Here is a 17,227-nt window from a genome sequence, read left to right on the forward strand (position 1 = left end):
TCCTAAGACTGAGGTAAGAACAGTTTTCAACATTGTGCTGGGGAAAAGACTCCCAATAGTGTCCCGGTGAATAGGGGTCGGAGGGACACATGAATGGATTATGGATTGACAGATGGGGCGGGGAAGGGTCGGGGTGGGGGGGGGCACATCGAGTGGTGCCAGTTGGAAGGTGACAGTTGTGTCCGTGAAATCTCTGCTTCCGCCTCTACGCTGATTAGAACTGGTACCACTTTTTGTCTTTGCATTTCAGCATCATCTGAGAAGACAGAGAAGAGTATGGGGGACAATGAGAGGTTATAAGCACATATAGTTTTGTTTTTGTTTGTTATTAAATATGTTTTATACCCTCAAATCTGAAATACACGAGATAGAAACACTTCATCAGCAACAGTGTGAACATACTGGTTCAACCAAAGCATGGTGACATGCCACCCCTCTGTGGTTAAATGTGGTAATTGCACGTCATTTCCCAAACCACCCCCTTACCTCATGGGCATGTTTGGAGAAGGAATCTGCGCTGGCCATCATGGCAGCTGTTCTCTCTTCCAGCTCACCCAGTTTCTGACCTCTCTCATCCAGTGCTATCCTAGCACGGGCCAGGTCTCCAACCACACCGGAGGCTGCACCCTTCATACCCTCGATGCCTCCAGGGCCTGGGATGTGCTGTGCTAGGCTTCTGGATGCCTTACCAGCTGCTACCTCACCAACTAATTGAAAAGGAAAGAGGTAAATAAGGACGGAGGAAAAAAAGAAAAGAAAAAGAAATTATTAATTGAGATTATCATAAAATAAAATATCATGCCAAATGAGACAGTCAAGACCGCTGAATCTACCACTTTACCAACCATATTCTTAAAGATGTGCAGTGAGTTTTCCTGCCCCCAGCTTGTGTTGTGGTGTGTGTGTGTGTGTGAGAGAGAGAGAAGGGAGAGGAGGAAGAAAGTGAAACCTTAAGCGAAGTAAGCACCGAGAGATTAGCTTGATACTACCAGGAGGCTTGATGTTATTTGTTGTAAGCAATATTATCATGGCTAGAGTTTTACATGGATACCCATGTAAAACTCTAGCCATGATAATATTGCATAACCACTTCTCTCTTAGTGTAGCCTGATTACCATGAATATTACAATATTGCAACATCCCTGTTATGAATGCACAATTCAAGCCCACTGCATACTATATGGGTAAACACATGAATAAATCTGTGTGTGTGTGTGTGTGTGTGTGTGTGTGTGTGTGTGAGTCTGTGTTTGAGACTCACAGAGTTCCTCTCTGTCCAGTGACTGTGCTCCTCCTCCAAACAGACCTTTGAAGAACCCTCTGTTTGGTGCCTCTGGTGTTATGACTGGTGTAAACAGCTCACCCAGCATCTCCTGAAACATACACATAGGTGCGCACCCCACCCACCCACACACGCACACACACACAACCATGCTGTGTATAGCTGGAGATTTAGTCATGCCTGCATGCGCATCTGTACATATTACCCATGCTCACACATATTTCTTTAAGTGTGTATTACTAAGAGGTTTTGTGATTTTCTTTTTATTCTAATAATTGCAATTATAATACCATAAGATACTTGATTTTGGACCAATGTATGTTCTGTGATGTTCACTTCACTGAGGCTCACTGCTGCCTTACAAAAATTCCCCATTTAAACCCAGAGCTCACATTACCTTTTTCCAACTAAGTCATTATCAGATTAAATTCCATTAGATAAAATGCAATTACAGAAGGTCTGATCTTCAACTTAATCTACATCAGATGCTAACATAATTGTTCTCCATGACATAAACTAAGCTGAGTACCTACTTAGAAACCATGATGGGGTGTAATGTGGATATTCCTTCTGGGCAAATGAGCACTTCATTAAGGATGCGTCATTGAATTGGGTTTATGACACCTCCAGAGGGTTTGACACTAAATTAGGGTCCATCAGAACCAACTTTCCCTCTCATAACCAGTCTTGAAGCTACATTCAGGCAGACGTCACATAAAAGAGCACTGCAGTTTAACACAGACTGACACACAATGTAGAACCAAGACAGAACAATAATCCATCTGATAGATACCAGCAAAGCATAACAACTTCCCATAACGGTCTGCAGATTTTCCCCATTTGAGAAACTTTTAGTTTTGCTCACATAAGATGTGTATTATTTCTTAAATTCAGTACCTTCCGTTCTTACAAAGTCCAGATATTCCACTTTATAAAACAACGTGGAGTCATTGTGCTTCATGTGAGCATTTCATTGCTGGTAAGAAACGAGGTGGTGGATGTTGTGCTTACATTAATGAGGCATGGTGCACGAACATGACCATAATCGATAAATTCTGCTCTCCAGACCTGGAATATCAAAAGCTTAAGTGCTGACCGTTTCACTTGCCCAGGGAATATACAGTTGTTGTCATGGCAGTATACATATCACCACAGGCAAATGCTACAGTAGCGCTTGGACACATGTGTGACGCCATCAGTAAACAACAGAACATACAGGCATCCGGGAAGCTTAGCGGTCTAATCTGAGGCCTACCAACACGAGGATTGCTGGTTCGAATCCCCATGTTACCTCCGGCTTGGTCGGACGTCCTTACAGACACAATTGGTACAACAAGACTCAACACCTACATCAGGATGCTCTTTGTTGATTAGAGCTCAGTGTTTAACACTACCATACCAAACAAGCTGGTCCAAACTCCACAGCTAGGACTAACTCCCTCCATATGTGACTGGACACTGGACTTCCTCATCAACCGCCCCCAGACTGTTAACACTGGGCAAGCACACATCCTCCACCCTCAACCTGAGCACCGGCGTCCCCCGGGGTTGTGTGCCGAGTACCTTCCTTTATGCACTGTTCACACATGACTGCCAACCCATCCACAGCTCAAACACTATTGTTTAGTTTGCGGATGATACGACAGTCATCGGGCTCATATCAGGCGACGAAGCGGCATACAGGGAGGAGGTTCAGAACCTGACAATGTGGTGTGTTAACAACAACCTGGTCTTAAACACTAAAAAGACCAAGGAGATTATCTTGGACTTCAGGACCTCCAAGAAGATCACACACAGTCCTGTCCACATCAACACAGAGGCTGTGGAGAGAGTCCTCAGCTCCAGGTTCCTGTGAGTCACCATGACAGAGGACCTCTCCAGGGCTGACAACACCTCAGTAGTGGTGAATAAGGCACAACAATGCCTTTATTTGCCTCAGCTGGCACCCAGCAGCTAACTTAGAACTGGTGTGAACCAGGGTCAGACCCTTTAGTCGACTGGTTAACATAGTTGCTCATGGTGCGGGAGACCTAGGTTCGCATCACAGCCCCTCAGGGATAAATAAAGTGTTCTGATTATTTTCTAAGGAGGCTAAGGAGAGCCAACCTCCCCCAAAATCTGCTTGTCAGCTTTTATATATGCTCCATCGAGAGCATCCTAAGAAACTGCACGATAGCCTGGTACAGCAGCTGCACCAAATCTGACAAAAAAGCCTTCCAGCATGTTGTGGAAACAGCACAGGACATTGCTGGCATTGAGCTGCCTTCACTAGAACATCTTCACAGCACTTGCTGTGTGAAGAGGGCCAAGAACATCATAAAAGATATTACACACCCTGGACACCATCTGTTTTAGCTCCTCCCCTCAGGTAGGCGCTTCAGATCACTCCCCACATGCACAAAGATACTGAAAAACAACATCTTCCCAAAAGCTGTGGCACTAATGAACTCAGACATCTCCTCAGTCTGACGAGACTGATGTGCTGCCACCACTGGGCACGTGCAATATTTGCAATATTTACTCACATGTGAGTTTAAGCCACTTCATATCTGTCCACCGCACCTTTACTACATTTTTGCTGATGATGTTTTTGCACCTCGTAAGTTGTATTTTATCATTTACTGTACTGTATTGTATACTTTATAGGGCTTATATTTTGCACTTATATTGCTTAGATTCTGTACTTTTTATTGCTGATGTTTATATTTCTTATCTCATTTATGTATGCACAATTTTAAGGTTGACATAACTGCAATTTCGTTGTGCTTTCACAATGACAATAAAGTTGAATCTTCACCACGACAAGTCCCTGGCATGCACATGGTAAAACAGATGACTCATGAGCTTTGCATTAATGAATCTTGACCAACCTGCAGGTTCTCACATGTTTCCTGGCTGTAGGTGATCCTCTGGATCTCAGTAGGGGAGGTGAGGTACATGGCCTGGCCCAGGTTGGTGAAGCAAAAGGTCCTGGCTATCCGCATGTCCGTCAGAGGCAGGTAGTTAACATCCAGCAGCGGTCTGAGCCCTGGCAAACTGGACAGCGGACACAGAGACCATTCAAAATGGGTGGTTTTCACTAGATGTTGGATATGCTCTCTTTCAGTAGTCGAAGGAACCTTCGTACAGCAACAAGCAACCTAACATCTGCCCATAAAACACCCTGGCATCACTCAGGCTACTGTCACGTTTTTTGCTTTGTGCAAACATCAAATTGTCCAACAGTAATGCCATGTCTGGCAATTACAACCATTCTTATTGCAGCAAGGGTAGGGTTAGTTGGGTATTAAAGACTACAGAAACCTGCCTCTGGCAGATGTGTTATGAGGACGCGTTATATAAATGCTGCTCACACATGCCTTTGCACACACACAGTCTGAATCACAGAGATAGAAGCATACACACGCATTCCTGTTTAAATGCACACACACACACACACACACACACACACACACCTGGATGTCCTTGCCCTGTCATGAATTAGGTCGAGAGGCAGACAAACTCCATCTCCATTCACTTGTAACCTCCCCAAACAGCTGAAATATCAACCTGATATATGTGTGTACATTTATGCATTTGTTGGCAAGCATATTAGTGGTGGGGGCACCCCAAAATGTGTAAGTGACATTACTTAAGAGAACGGGGTGAGAGAGGTCGAATTAATGATACGATATGATAATCCTCCCCGTTTTTTTTTCTTTTTCAGATGCAGCAATTTACCTGTTCCCTTACCAACATTGCTGAGGCCCATCTGGAGTCTTTAAAGTACCAGTTCACATGCACACATTCATTGGGTTCACCTTTGTAGAGTACGGGGGAGGAGTGGTGTTTATTCAACATAGCAGGGGTAAAACACTAAGGACACTGCTGTGACTGCTGACTCTTTCAATCACATCACAGTAGACAGTCCAACAAGGTCCTCACCTGAGGGTCATGATGTGCCCGTTGGCGCAGAAACACGCCATGCAGACGCCGGTGCTCATCTGCACCACGTCCGCCCGTAGGATAAAGGAGGTCTCTGTGATACTGTGTTTGTAGATGTTGGTCTGTGAGGGCAGGGAAATGACTTTGGCCTGTTTCTCCGAACACGCCACGGCGTACTGGGTCTCATTCAAGTCCTGGGAGGCGGAGGGGGACACGGAGACGGGGCGGCGCTTTCGGGTCTTGTCTCGGTCCTCGCCGTCCGCCGAAACGTTGGGCTCGTACCAGGGCTCATAAACAGGGGGCAGCAGAGAGCCGGTGGAGTCGAGGAAAGCCATCTGCAAGATGCTGCCCTTCAGCCGCACCAACATGCCTGTAAAAGGAGGATATCGTTGAAACGTCAACTGAGATTCAGCTAAGGGGTATAATGCTGTACATATGTACTATCACCCTGCCCTGCAATATCTCACAACCCACTCGATGTATTCCAGATAACAAATTCATTCATTTTTTATTTGCTATGGGCCTGTATAATTATCAGCCATATGATCCATCTATTACTCATTCATTCATCCATCCATCCATTATCCAAACCGCCTACCCTTACTCAAGGTGACGGGGATGCTGGAGCCTATCCCAGCAGTCATTGAGCGGCAGGCGGGGAGACATCCTGGACAGGCCGCCAAGCCATCACAGGGCCGACACACACATTCACACCTAGGGACAATTTAGTACAGCCGATTCACCTGACCTATATGTCCTTGGACTGTGGGAGGAAACTGGAGCACCCGGAGGAAACCCACACAGACATGGGGAGAACGTGCAAACTCCACACAGAGTAGTCCAACCTGGGATAACCCCCAAGGTTGGACTACCCCGATGCTCGAACCCTGGACCTTCATGCTGTGAGGCGACTGCGCTAACCACTGTGTCACTGTGCCATCTGTTATTCATCCATCCTTTCCTCCTTTTATCCCACCACCTACCACAGGGTGAGACGAGGACAGGCTGAAGTTGCCTCTGTTCACCAGCAGGGGGGATGGTGAGGGCCACAGCCAGCACGGTGCCCAGGGAGGTGCCCACGTACAGGCAGGGCATCAAAACGCTGTCCCCTTTGCGAGCGTACGTGTCGCAGAAGTAGAAAGAGGTGATGGCCTCGCGTGATTCTTTGTCGATGCTGGTGACGCTAGAGGAGCGCGAGCGGCTGAAAGAGTTGTCCCGGTGATCTAGTGGGTTGGCGCCCCGCGGAGGACATACGGACAGGAGGACAGTAAGGAGAAGACAGAGAGAGGTAAAGCACCCACAAACACAGAACACAGTAGCACAGGTAGACGGGGACATGTGGTACGTACTGTACACATACAAGCCAAAATACGAGTTTGGTGAGTGACTCGGAGACACAGTTCGTACAAAGCATGTCACCCGGGGCAGAAATGATGAGCAAACGTTGAATGTGTAACATAAAACTCTTCATTAACCGAATGAGACCAGCTGTGAAATGGCCATATCTTTTAATGGTCAAATGTCTTTATAAGGTATGGATAATGGTACATGGCAAAGTGGGAGAGTAATTCAAACCAATACGCAGTTCTAGCTTCAAGGTTAAGGACAAATATATAAAGAGGCAGTTTTGTTTTTCCTTTTTTAATCTGTAGGGCAGGTGGTGCTCATGATATTAATGGTCATTTGGCAAACAGACAGGAGGACTTGGCAGATGACAGAAAACAGACACGTGAGAGAGATCCATTTCCCTTTTTGAGATTATAACCTCACAGATGTCCTCTCATGTGTCAACACATACACACTGCAGGTTTAATTTCCCTATAGTAGTCTCACACACAGATCACCATGAAAAAGATAATGGTCTAATACTTAGCATTACTATTCACCTCTCATCCATCATTATCTTTATCCCTTGTGAATGATTTACCTTTTTTTCTCCCCAATTGTACTTGGCCAATTACCCCACTCTTCTGAGCCATCCCGGTCGTTGCTCCACCCCCTCCGCCGATCTGGGGAGGGCTGCAGACTACCACATGCCTCTTCTACCTGACAGTGAGGAGTTTCACCAGGGGGACATAGCGCATGGGAGGATCACGCTATTCCCCCCAGTTCCCCCTCCCCCCTGAACAGGTGCCCCGACCGACCAGAGGAGGCGCTAGTGCAGCGACCAGGATACATACCCACATCTGGCTTCCCACCCACAGACACGGCCAATTCTGTCTGTAGAGATGCTCGACCATGCCGGAGGTAACACGGGGACTCGAACCGGCGATCCCCGTGTTGGTAGGCAACGGAATAGACCGCGACACTACCCGGATGCCCCGAATAATTTTACCTTTATGGAAAAAAGCACTTAACTTAATACTGAGAAGTGACATTAAACCTGGAACCAGTTTGCCAAGACATGGGATCTCCTCGGCATGTGCACAATAAACTTCCCCTTCCAGCTTTAGGATCCCTGTCATTATGCTGCATTGCTTTGAAGCGGAATAACAGATTTAGCTTTTGCCTGTCACCTACACAGCAGTAAATAGCAGTTTCCCAACTCCGCATATCTCAAAAGCACCAATCAGCCAGAGAAAGCAAAGAGATAGAAAACAACACGAAGGAGAAAGAGAAAGCTGCAGACGATGTGCAAAGCTTTATAGTGACATGGAGTGAGGGGTTAGTTTGGCTTGGCCCCATGGACCTATACGAGAGAACCTTACCAAGGTCAAACTGGGGAGGAATCGCAGCACCTAAGAAGATTTTACTCTGAATTCAGTTTGGATAAATTTGACTGAGTTCAATTCAATACATTTCACTTCTGATCATCTCATTTGGATTCAATCTAAGCAGTTCATTCTCAAATTCAATTATCATTTCCTGGTCCGAGCAATTATCCTCGATGTAACTTGCCACCTTTGATGTGAAATTTTGGAAGTATTCATTCAGACGTGTTATGTGGTTTCCGCTAATAGAAAGATTAAAATCTGCTGAGCTTGCCACCATATTAAACCAGTAAGCAATTTCGGATGTAAATAACAACCAGAGAATTTTGTACTGGTGGGATGTGGTGAAGTCCAGTTAGAATGAGATAAATATTTTCATACAGTTGTTTTTGTAAACACGAAGTCAAGGCTTACCCAAGTCTGGCTTTAGCTCAGTAGGCAAGCTTAATTTCCGTGACATCTTTGCTGGAAAAAAGAGAACATCCCTCTTTACAAACACACATCTAAGCTAACACAAGATGCCATGCAAAGGTAGCTGACTAACACTTGGCAAGGATTGTGCACAAAGTTTAGGTACACGTCACTGACAAAAAGCTTTGGAATAACTGGTTGGGGGTGACGTCATTGACCACAGAGGAGCCAAAATGCTTCACACAGGAGTAGACGCTGCTTAGAGACAACCCTGTGCATCACTGAGGCATGCCGCGACAGACAAACAAAGAGGGAAAGCTCTTGTTGCATAATGTCCTGAAAGAGAGGCGTGGTAAGGGACATCACAACTGAACAGTCAGGACCCTCATGCCAGATGAGCATGCATCAATTACAAGGAGGAAATGACAAACAGGAAACAGGAAGTAGGAAACAGAAAGTGAGCAGTTTGAAAGTAGACTGTTAGATAAGATACTGAGGTACTATTAGCTTAAATAGAACAACCATAAGGCTATATTCTGTTGAGATTGTCCTCTTTAAAAATGTTTCCATTAGTAACTACTCTAATACATAACTTATATGATCACCCATGACCGCCTTAAAGAGCACTAAATCCACCTGATGACATGTGCAAACCACTCTATTCTTGATCCACCCCAACCATCCATTGTCTATACCCACTTAATCCTATTCAGGGTTGCAGGGGGCTAGAGTCTATCCCAGCAGGCATTGGGGCATTGGGACAGAAGGCAGGGAGTCACCCTGGACAGGTCACCAGTCCATCACAGGACTCACACACACTTCCCCACACACACACACTTGTGGGCAATTTAGAGACTCCAATTCACCAATTAACATGCATGCCTGTGGACTGTGGGAGGAAACCTATGCCAACACAGGAAGAACATGCAAATTTAACACAGATGAGCTGGAATTGCACCCAGGACCCTCTTGCTGAGAAGTGACAGTGATAACCACTAAGCCACCATGATATCCCTTGTTCTACACATTCAAATGTGACTTAGATATGGCTTAGACGTGGCAGTTACAGCCAGCTGGCTCCTCAGCACTGTATAGAGGGATACAAAGACACAGCTGGACAGATGAGTAGCCCTCAGCTCTGTGAGGTTATCATTGTGTGCCATAGACAGACAGCCACTCAAGTGACTCATAATGACGTAAGGGGGAATTGTTGCAGCAAGTCAGGACAATGTCACACGCAGGCACATTTACTATGTGACACTCGTGCTACATACATGTAGCATGCAATGCGAGGCTGACTTCATAACAGTGTGCTGTGAGTGTCTCCTCTAGTCTATTTCTTCCCGCTTTTGCTGACTATGAAACAGACAAGACACATTTTCTGCAACTCAAAAAGAACAAAACAAAACAAAAAATAAACCCAGGGGTGACAAATCTGGGACAACATCTACACTTACTGTCATACCTAAATTGCTCCTGATGTACATCTTTAGCCAATCTTACCTCCTCTACCACCTCCATTGTAGAATTGCTGTAGATTGCTGTTTGACGTCAACACTTTTGAGGAGGGGAAGTAAAGTAAATGTGGTGTTAGAAACATCCCTGGGCTTTATCACACCAGCAAGCCACCATTATCACACCAGTCCACCAACGGTGCAAATTTGGCTCTGTGCACAATCCCAATAAACAACCGAAAAGTCGGTGATTTGGGTCAGACATTCCTTGTCGGATGAAGATGTAAGTTTAAACATGTCTTTGAAGCAAAGAAAAAAAAAATCACATCCTTAAAAGTAGATGACTCCTTCATTATGATAGTGTCTCACTCTATATCGACGTTAAAAGCTAGAGGAGGCATATGCTCAACTTGTGACTACACTGAAAATAAGATTTATATTAATATTCTGTTTGACCCTTGTTGAGTATTAAAATCGTATCTTAAAATGGATGCCAGTGTCATGTGATCATTTGCTTCCAGTGTAACTCAACTCAATTTTCTGCATAAAGTGACATTTTACTGATATGGGTGATGTGCTCCACTCTATTTCAAGTTATTGTCACTAGCAGAATTGCCTGAGACTCAATCAGTATTATCACACTATATTAGCAGTTTAATTTCTCTTTTTCACTCGTTCTAGAAGACATAACTCTAAGACATGCCTGTTACGGTGACCTGTTGTATGGTTGTTTTTTTTGTGCAATGTGCAAACTCATCTCCCTCTCCCTATGAATAATGCAGACCCAGCAGATGTAGCAGATTGTGGTCAAGCGACACCAGACATAGGGGAAGGAGGTGGAAGGGGGCCGGGTATCACACCTGGAAAATAGCAACGGGACTCCAGACTCTTGTTTTTTTGTTTGTTTTGACTGACCTTTTTAAGAAGCTCCTTATTCTCAGCGTCTCTGAGCTAATGCCAAGTTCCTGCTAATGAGATGGATCTGGGCCGCTCTCTCATCATCATGCTCCCTCAACTGAAATACTAACGAACAAGCGAGTAAGAACCTCATCGCTGCGATAAACACAACATTTCTAAAGTGATCGCAGAGGGGTCGGATGTTTGCAATGGAGAGGAGAAGCATAATTCCAGTGCGAAGTGATCCAAAGATGATAATCAAAACAAAGTAGGTCCCTCTTGGCATTACTGCCACTTTTTTTGTGACTGGTCATTTACTTTCCGTGATATCAGAGCTGCTTAATATGATAATGCTCTGGGAAGATTTGCTACAGAGCAGTGCAAGGAGACAGCTATAAATGTCCGATTGATAAACGAGTTGTGGGAAATCCTCAACAAACTAATTCACATCTTTGGAAATCATGGAATTACACTGTAGGAACATATTTCATAATTATGTGATTAGTGTGGGTTCTTATAAATTTCAGAGGCCTGTCAAATTAAACTTTTTCTTCTAAACCAACAGTCTCGTTAATGTGAATTAATGCGTTTCCCTCCCAGATTGCAGAGTTTTTATTTAACGATCGGATTCTTACTTCTGAGATGTCATATTCATTTAGAGTCACAGACACTGGATGAGTTTATGGCCAATAATCCCAGTGTTCAAGGATGCTGAGAAAGACTTATTATGTCTTTTAACCTTTCTGGGGAAATAGGGAAGGAGCACATTGTTGTTGTATGTTTTACAAATGGGGCTAGCTGAAATTACACCTACTAGACCCATTGACTGTTAAAGAGTATTGAACCTCCACCCATGTGTTAACAAAAGTGCTGTACAAAGCGAAATGAATGGCCCCAAAATGTACTTTGTCCGTATTTCGGTGGGAAATGTTTTGATAAATCAGCATAGACAAGTCAAAGCCATCTTGAAAAAAATCTTGCAAATTCAAATATATTGTACTGTAACACTTGGATTAGCTCATTGTTCAGATTTTCCATTCAGGTGAAACAGAAGCTTCCAAGCCTTTGTCTATTACTCCTCTCTGTGTCAGGCTCTGAAGGACATGTTACCTGAGGTCGGGGACTTGCAGCGGTCCTCTGATGTGGCTGACCCCTCGTTGATATCACACAGACCTGTAGCAGAGAATGTACAAATTGGTAAACTCAATTTTTCCCGATGGCTCCAAGACAAGGTCACAGGTCACTGTGGTTGTTCCCGTTCTATCAGTGAGATGAAATTCCCCTTTTTTGTGTAATGCATTGACACTTGAGAGCTGTGACTCCAGTGGTTCACATTTGCAAATGACAGGCAGATCCCCCCTCCACCTTTTTTTCTCCCCAATTGCACTTGGCCACTTACCCTACTCTCCGAGCCGTCCTGGTCGCTGCTGCTCCACCCCCTCTGCCGATCCGGGGAGGGCTGCAGACTACCACATGCCTCCTCCGATACATGTGGAGTCGCCAGCCGCTTCTTTTCACCTGACAATGAGGAGTTTCACCAGGGCGACATAGCACGTGGGAGGATCATACTATTCCCCCCGTTCCCCCTCCCCACTGAACAGGTGCCCTGACCGACCAGAGGAGGCGCTAGTGCAACGACCAGGACACATACCCACCTGCAGACATGGCCAATTGTGTCCATAGGCACGCCCGACCAAGCCGGGGGTAACACAGGGATTCGAACCGGTGATCCCCATGTTGGTAGGCAACGGAATAGACTGCTACGCTACCCGGATGCCCAAGTGACAGGCAGATTTGAGATAAATTGTAAAATGTCTATATCCAATCTCACAGCTATTCCAGTAAAAAACAACAACACATGAACGTGCATGTGCATGTTTTGTGTGTGTGTGTGTGTGTGTTTATGTTTAAATGCATGTGTGTGACATTGCCCTGTGAGCTGAACAGACAGCAGTCTCTGCGGGCAGAGAACCACAGCTGGGTGCCTGATTACTGCTATTTACTATCACACTAGCCAAAATCTGACATGTGGCAGCCCACCGCTTACCACACCAGATGCTGTGTGTTAGTGTGTGTGTGTGTGTGTGTAAACAGGCATATGTGTGAGTGGATGAATGTGTGCACACAAATACAATGGTAAACACACAACCCCTGGCACCAATAACGAAATCATTCATACACAGACATCTTCCCAATTCATCCATCATCCATCAAACTGACGTTTAGGTACAGGAGTAACACAGTTGTGACGCTGCGGCACCGTCAACAATCATGCAGTACCACTGTCAAACACAGGGCGGCAGTGTGTCCATACTAAGTACTGCACCTCATCTGTCAATGTTACCATGATACTGCAGCGGTCAGTTCAGTGGAAGAGATGAGTGTGAAAAGCCGTGTGTGAGTTTGTGTGTGGAGGGGGTGGGGGAGAATGCGTGACAGTGTAAGAGACAGAAAGAGAGAGAAAGAAAAGGAACGAGCAGGAGAGTATAAAGAGAGGAAGATCACATTTACACAATGATGATCAGAGGGTTTATCCAGTTTAATTTCCAAGTTGTATCATGATGTCATAGCAGAGTAACACAATGCCAGATAGAGTATATGTGGCAATGGTATAAATTCACAGGAAAATTACGTTATTTTTCTCATTAAAATACTGCCCACTGAGCTCCACAGAACTTGGAGACTTGTTGTGGATGCTATGTTGCCATGGATGCTCATTATCATCCTTAAGTTTTTTCATTGCAGAGAGGAATAGGACACACTGCCTCTCAGATCTGCCTCAGTTTAGTGAACCGATCAGCGAGGTAAAACCTCTGGGTTAGTGGGATTTTCATGTTAGCTGTTTTTGAGCTCCAAAGACAAAATTCAATAATTACTTTCACTTAAAAGACCATTGTTAACCAAACCCTTACCTTGGTCCTAAACTTAACCAAGTTGGACATCTAAGGAACGTTCCCAACTTGAAACAACAGAAAACTGAAAACAAAAATTGATGCTTTTTGGGCCACCAGATAGTGACATCTTTCTGTTTTGGATGTCCCGAGTGTTCACAAAAAGTTTGGCGTTGAGCTAGCTCATCTTTGTATCTCCTTCTTCTACTGTATTTTCACTCGGCCCTTACCTCCAGAGGGCTGTCTCGTCTTGCGAGGTGAACGCGGTTGTCTCTGGTAGGGGTCGTTGGAGCCATACAGGTCGACTGCACCCAGGTTCAGCAACACTGTCTTCTGAAGGTAGTCCACCACTGCCAGACCGTTACTGTTGCCATACACCACACTAGGGTGAACGTCGTGAAAATGGAGGATCCAGAAGTAAGCAGGTGGGGGTGAAAGAAAAGAAGAGATGAGAAGGAAGAGAGAAGAATTACAAAAAAAGAAAGAAAGAAAAGAGCAAAAGGTTTTGCAGGGATTAGAATGGTCTCCCCAAACTTCATTGTGCACACAGTGTTTGTTGCTTCACAGATACTGCTGACATGGCTGGATCTGCTCTAGTCTGGAGAAATCATGTGAAAGGGGCCTAGATCTTTGTTTGGTTGTTTGATTCAAGAGGCGGTTTAAAGAGTCAAATCACAAATATTTCCCATTGTTTGCTGGTTCTAAACCTGTTCATCTTGAACATCTTGCAAGTTCTCCACACATCAGATGCTGGACTATATTGACAGACTCTAGCAGGCTGTCCTTATAAAAGGTCCTTCTAGAATAATTCTGTGGGACATCTTCTACCACCAGAAGAAGAAGAAGCAAAAATATCAGTAATAACACTTAAGTATTTTATAATGTGCATGCAAGAAGAGTTTGACGCTATTGTCAAACTACTGCCACTATTATTTTGTCAAACTTAAAAACTTCTTCTTTGATCAGAGAAAAAAACAGAAAAGATAGCGATGAAAAACTCAATCTAAGGGTTATCTTCTGCCTGGTTGCTAAACCCTTTAGATGGCTGTCGCCTAACAGAAGTGACACATTTTTGACAGAAAGAAGGTTGCTCGCCACTTATTTAATGTTGCTGAGCATATGCAGAAGTTTGTTGCTTCACAGATACTGTTTTGATTTGTATGTAGCACAATTTGACTGGATAGCCAATTTGGAATGGAACAGTTATGGCTGGTGATATTGTCTATACAGAGAAGAATAAAACCCTCCGTCTAAGTACGAATGCCAGATGTTGTTTGACACTTCCCTTTCTGCAAAGTGACTGCTGCCAAAACAGAGATGCATGCAAACACAAATGAACCTTAAGGAAGTTTGGCTTGATTGTAATGTGTGTCTACTTACAGGCCATAGGAAGAATTGAGCGCCAGGCTGGTGATTTGCTGAGGAGGCTCTCCGCTCACCCACACTAACTGCACCACCAGCTCTACCTGGTAACCTGGAGACTGCTTCAGAGGGGCACTCCGCACTCTGTAAAGACAAGGAGAGAGACGAGTGAAATAGATGGAGGTAAAACAGCAAAGACGGACAGAGATACAGAAAGAGTGTTAGAGAGAGAGACAATGAATGACAAATTGTGCAGCCCCAGTTTCGACGCGAGTCTACTTTGTGTGTTGAGGTTTTGGTGGGAGTGCTTGCCTGCAAAGGTGGGATCGAGAGGCTGTGGTTGAGATATGCTCGAGGCACCGGCTCGAGGCACTGGATGTGTGTGTGTCTGCGTTTTTTTGATTTTTTTTATCTTTACCTCTTTTTCTCCCCAACTGTATCCGGCCAATTGCCGCTACGCTACCCGGACACCCTGTGTCTGTGTTTTTTTATGTGAGTATATAAGTGCAGGCACTCTATGTACCCATTACAGTTTGCATCTTTGTGAATGTGTGGGTGTGCCAGGTTCATACTTGAGACAGGGCACGTTGCCGCCATCAGAGTTGTTGCTGCTTGTGGAGGGATGCGAGGGGGGTCCTGATGTCTGGGGGGAGACGCCCGGGGTGGGAACTGCTGGCGTCTGGTCCCCCCCTCCACCCCCACCCTCCGGTGAATCCGTGTCATTTGCCTCACAGTGCATCCGCACCTCTAGTAACTACAACACAGAATTATACGCACGCACACACACATACATATACACGCATGTACACAAACACACACGCACACAAAAAGAGAATTTGTGGACATTTTTAAGAGAGGAAATTCCCAAAAAATAATTACATGTCAAATGGTAAAACAAGCTCTTGCTGAGGACTGAGTGGCATATCTCCATGGCAGAAATGAATTCTGTGCAAGTTCTTCAAAGGGCAGAATTAGAAGCTTCGAGCCTAATGAAAGTCACACGGAATCACTTTGATGTTAATGGTCACTCTGACACGTGTGTGTGTGTGTTAGTGCTTGTGTAGGCATATCGAGGATCACTGAAGCCCTCCAGTGACATATCACAGAGTTCCTTTTATGTCCTCCTTCAGGCCTCTTGACCATTACCTCTGCCTACGCACGCACACACACACACACACACAGAAGCGTGAATGGTGCCCTTCCATTTCTTTGTGGTCACCCCTCTTCATCCCTCTCTTCTTTCATTTCTCTCAGGGTGTACAGGTGGATGGCTAGCTGAAAAGACAGGCTGCTCTCCTAATGATGGCTGCCAGCCGCTGCATATCTAGCCCTGATAGGCACCCTACTCACACCCCAAAAATAGCAACTGAAGTACAAGCATAACGCCAAACAAAAATACACATAAAACTGTATAAAAAACACATTAGTATACAACTGCTCAGACACACACATGCAATAAATAGAAAAGATAGATAGATGATAGATAGATAGATATACAGCAGAAAACCATTAGTTTATATGTCCCTATAAAGAGAACCTATTGGAGGACTTGAGTATCAAGGCTTAAAAGAGGTCTGGGCTTGGTTTGGTGCGTGTGCTTGTTTGTCTGTGTCAGATAAGCTGTGTCTGTAAAGAAAAATGTTTTGTGGGCTGTTTTTATATTGGGAAAATTGCACCAAGGTGACTTTACGGAGTGCACCGTGTTACCCACTTGCACTGCCTCGGTGGTTATCTCCAGCTTGCTGAAGCGATAGATGAGGATGTTGGCAGACACCCCGGCCACACACAGCATCCGACTCTCAGGGCACCAGGCCATAATCTGGATGGCAAACGGGTCCTCGTCTGACACCTCCAAGCTGCCCCTGTCCTCCTTTGACCGGCTTCTCTCAAACACCTTAGCTGTTTTCAGCTTGTACAGCACCTGTAGCATTACTGGAAAATAGCACAGAGGGATCAGTTGCAATATGGGGATGCAGGTCGGCATGGAAATTGGGCAGCTACCGAATCTGTTCAAGCCGAGGTGATCTTGTGCTCTAAGATGGATGAAATTGCTAAATAAAATCCTCAGACTAGACAATACTTAAGAGTAGGAGAAGTCAGGCGTCATCAACAAAACTTTCGGGTTCAGTAAACTTACTTGCAGAGGCATCCCAGAATTTCACAGTTCCATCAGCATGCCTGTATTTGAAGAAGGAAGAAGAAAATGAAAGCCACTGTATTTGTCATTGTATTCTTACAATGAATGTGTTCTCTACATTTAACCCATCCTGTTGTACAGGAGCAGTGGGCAGCTGC

The 17,227-nt window shown here is 45.0% G+C and overlaps 1 protein-coding gene across 4 annotated transcripts in view; it reads right to left on the bottom strand.

The window, feature by feature from the left end:
• Positions 1 to 214: 214 nt before the first annotated feature.
• The window catches only part of stxbp5a (syntaxin binding protein 5a (tomosyn)), a 134,661-nt gene continuing 117,648 nt past the window's right edge, over positions 215 to 17,227 (bottom strand). Inside the window, exons 14-27 of one of the 4 annotated variants that reach the window (XM_056294694.1) lie at positions 17,070 to 17,110; positions 16,644 to 16,864; positions 15,505 to 15,686; positions 14,951 to 15,076; positions 13,801 to 13,952; positions 11,790 to 11,852; positions 9,832 to 9,885; positions 8,333 to 8,382; positions 6,190 to 6,472; positions 5,207 to 5,576; positions 4,153 to 4,318; positions 1,262 to 1,373; positions 487 to 707; positions 215 to 256 (exon numbers count right to left, since the gene is read on the bottom strand). In XM_056294694.1, coding sequence (XP_056150669.1) covers positions 215 to 256; positions 487 to 707; positions 1,262 to 1,373; positions 4,153 to 4,318; positions 5,207 to 5,576; positions 6,190 to 6,472; positions 8,333 to 8,382; positions 9,832 to 9,885; positions 11,790 to 11,852; positions 13,801 to 13,952; positions 14,951 to 15,076; positions 15,505 to 15,686; positions 16,644 to 16,864; positions 17,070 to 17,110 — 2,083 coding nt within the window. Of the gene's footprint in view, positions 257 to 486; positions 708 to 1,261; positions 1,374 to 4,152; positions 4,319 to 5,206; positions 5,577 to 6,189; positions 6,473 to 8,331; positions 8,383 to 9,831; positions 9,886 to 11,789; positions 11,853 to 13,794; positions 13,953 to 14,950; positions 15,077 to 15,504; positions 15,687 to 16,643; positions 16,865 to 17,069; positions 17,111 to 17,227 lie in introns of all 4 variants that reach the window. The other 3 variants (XM_056294695.1, XM_056294693.1, XM_056294696.1) reach the window with 3 other exon arrangements.

The sequence above is a fragment of the Lampris incognitus genome, chromosome 15 (genome assembly GCF_029633865.1).
Source record: "Lampris incognitus isolate fLamInc1 chromosome 15, fLamInc1.hap2, whole genome shotgun sequence".
Classification (NCBI taxonomy): domain Eukaryota; kingdom Metazoa; phylum Chordata; class Actinopteri; order Lampriformes; family Lampridae; genus Lampris; species Lampris incognitus.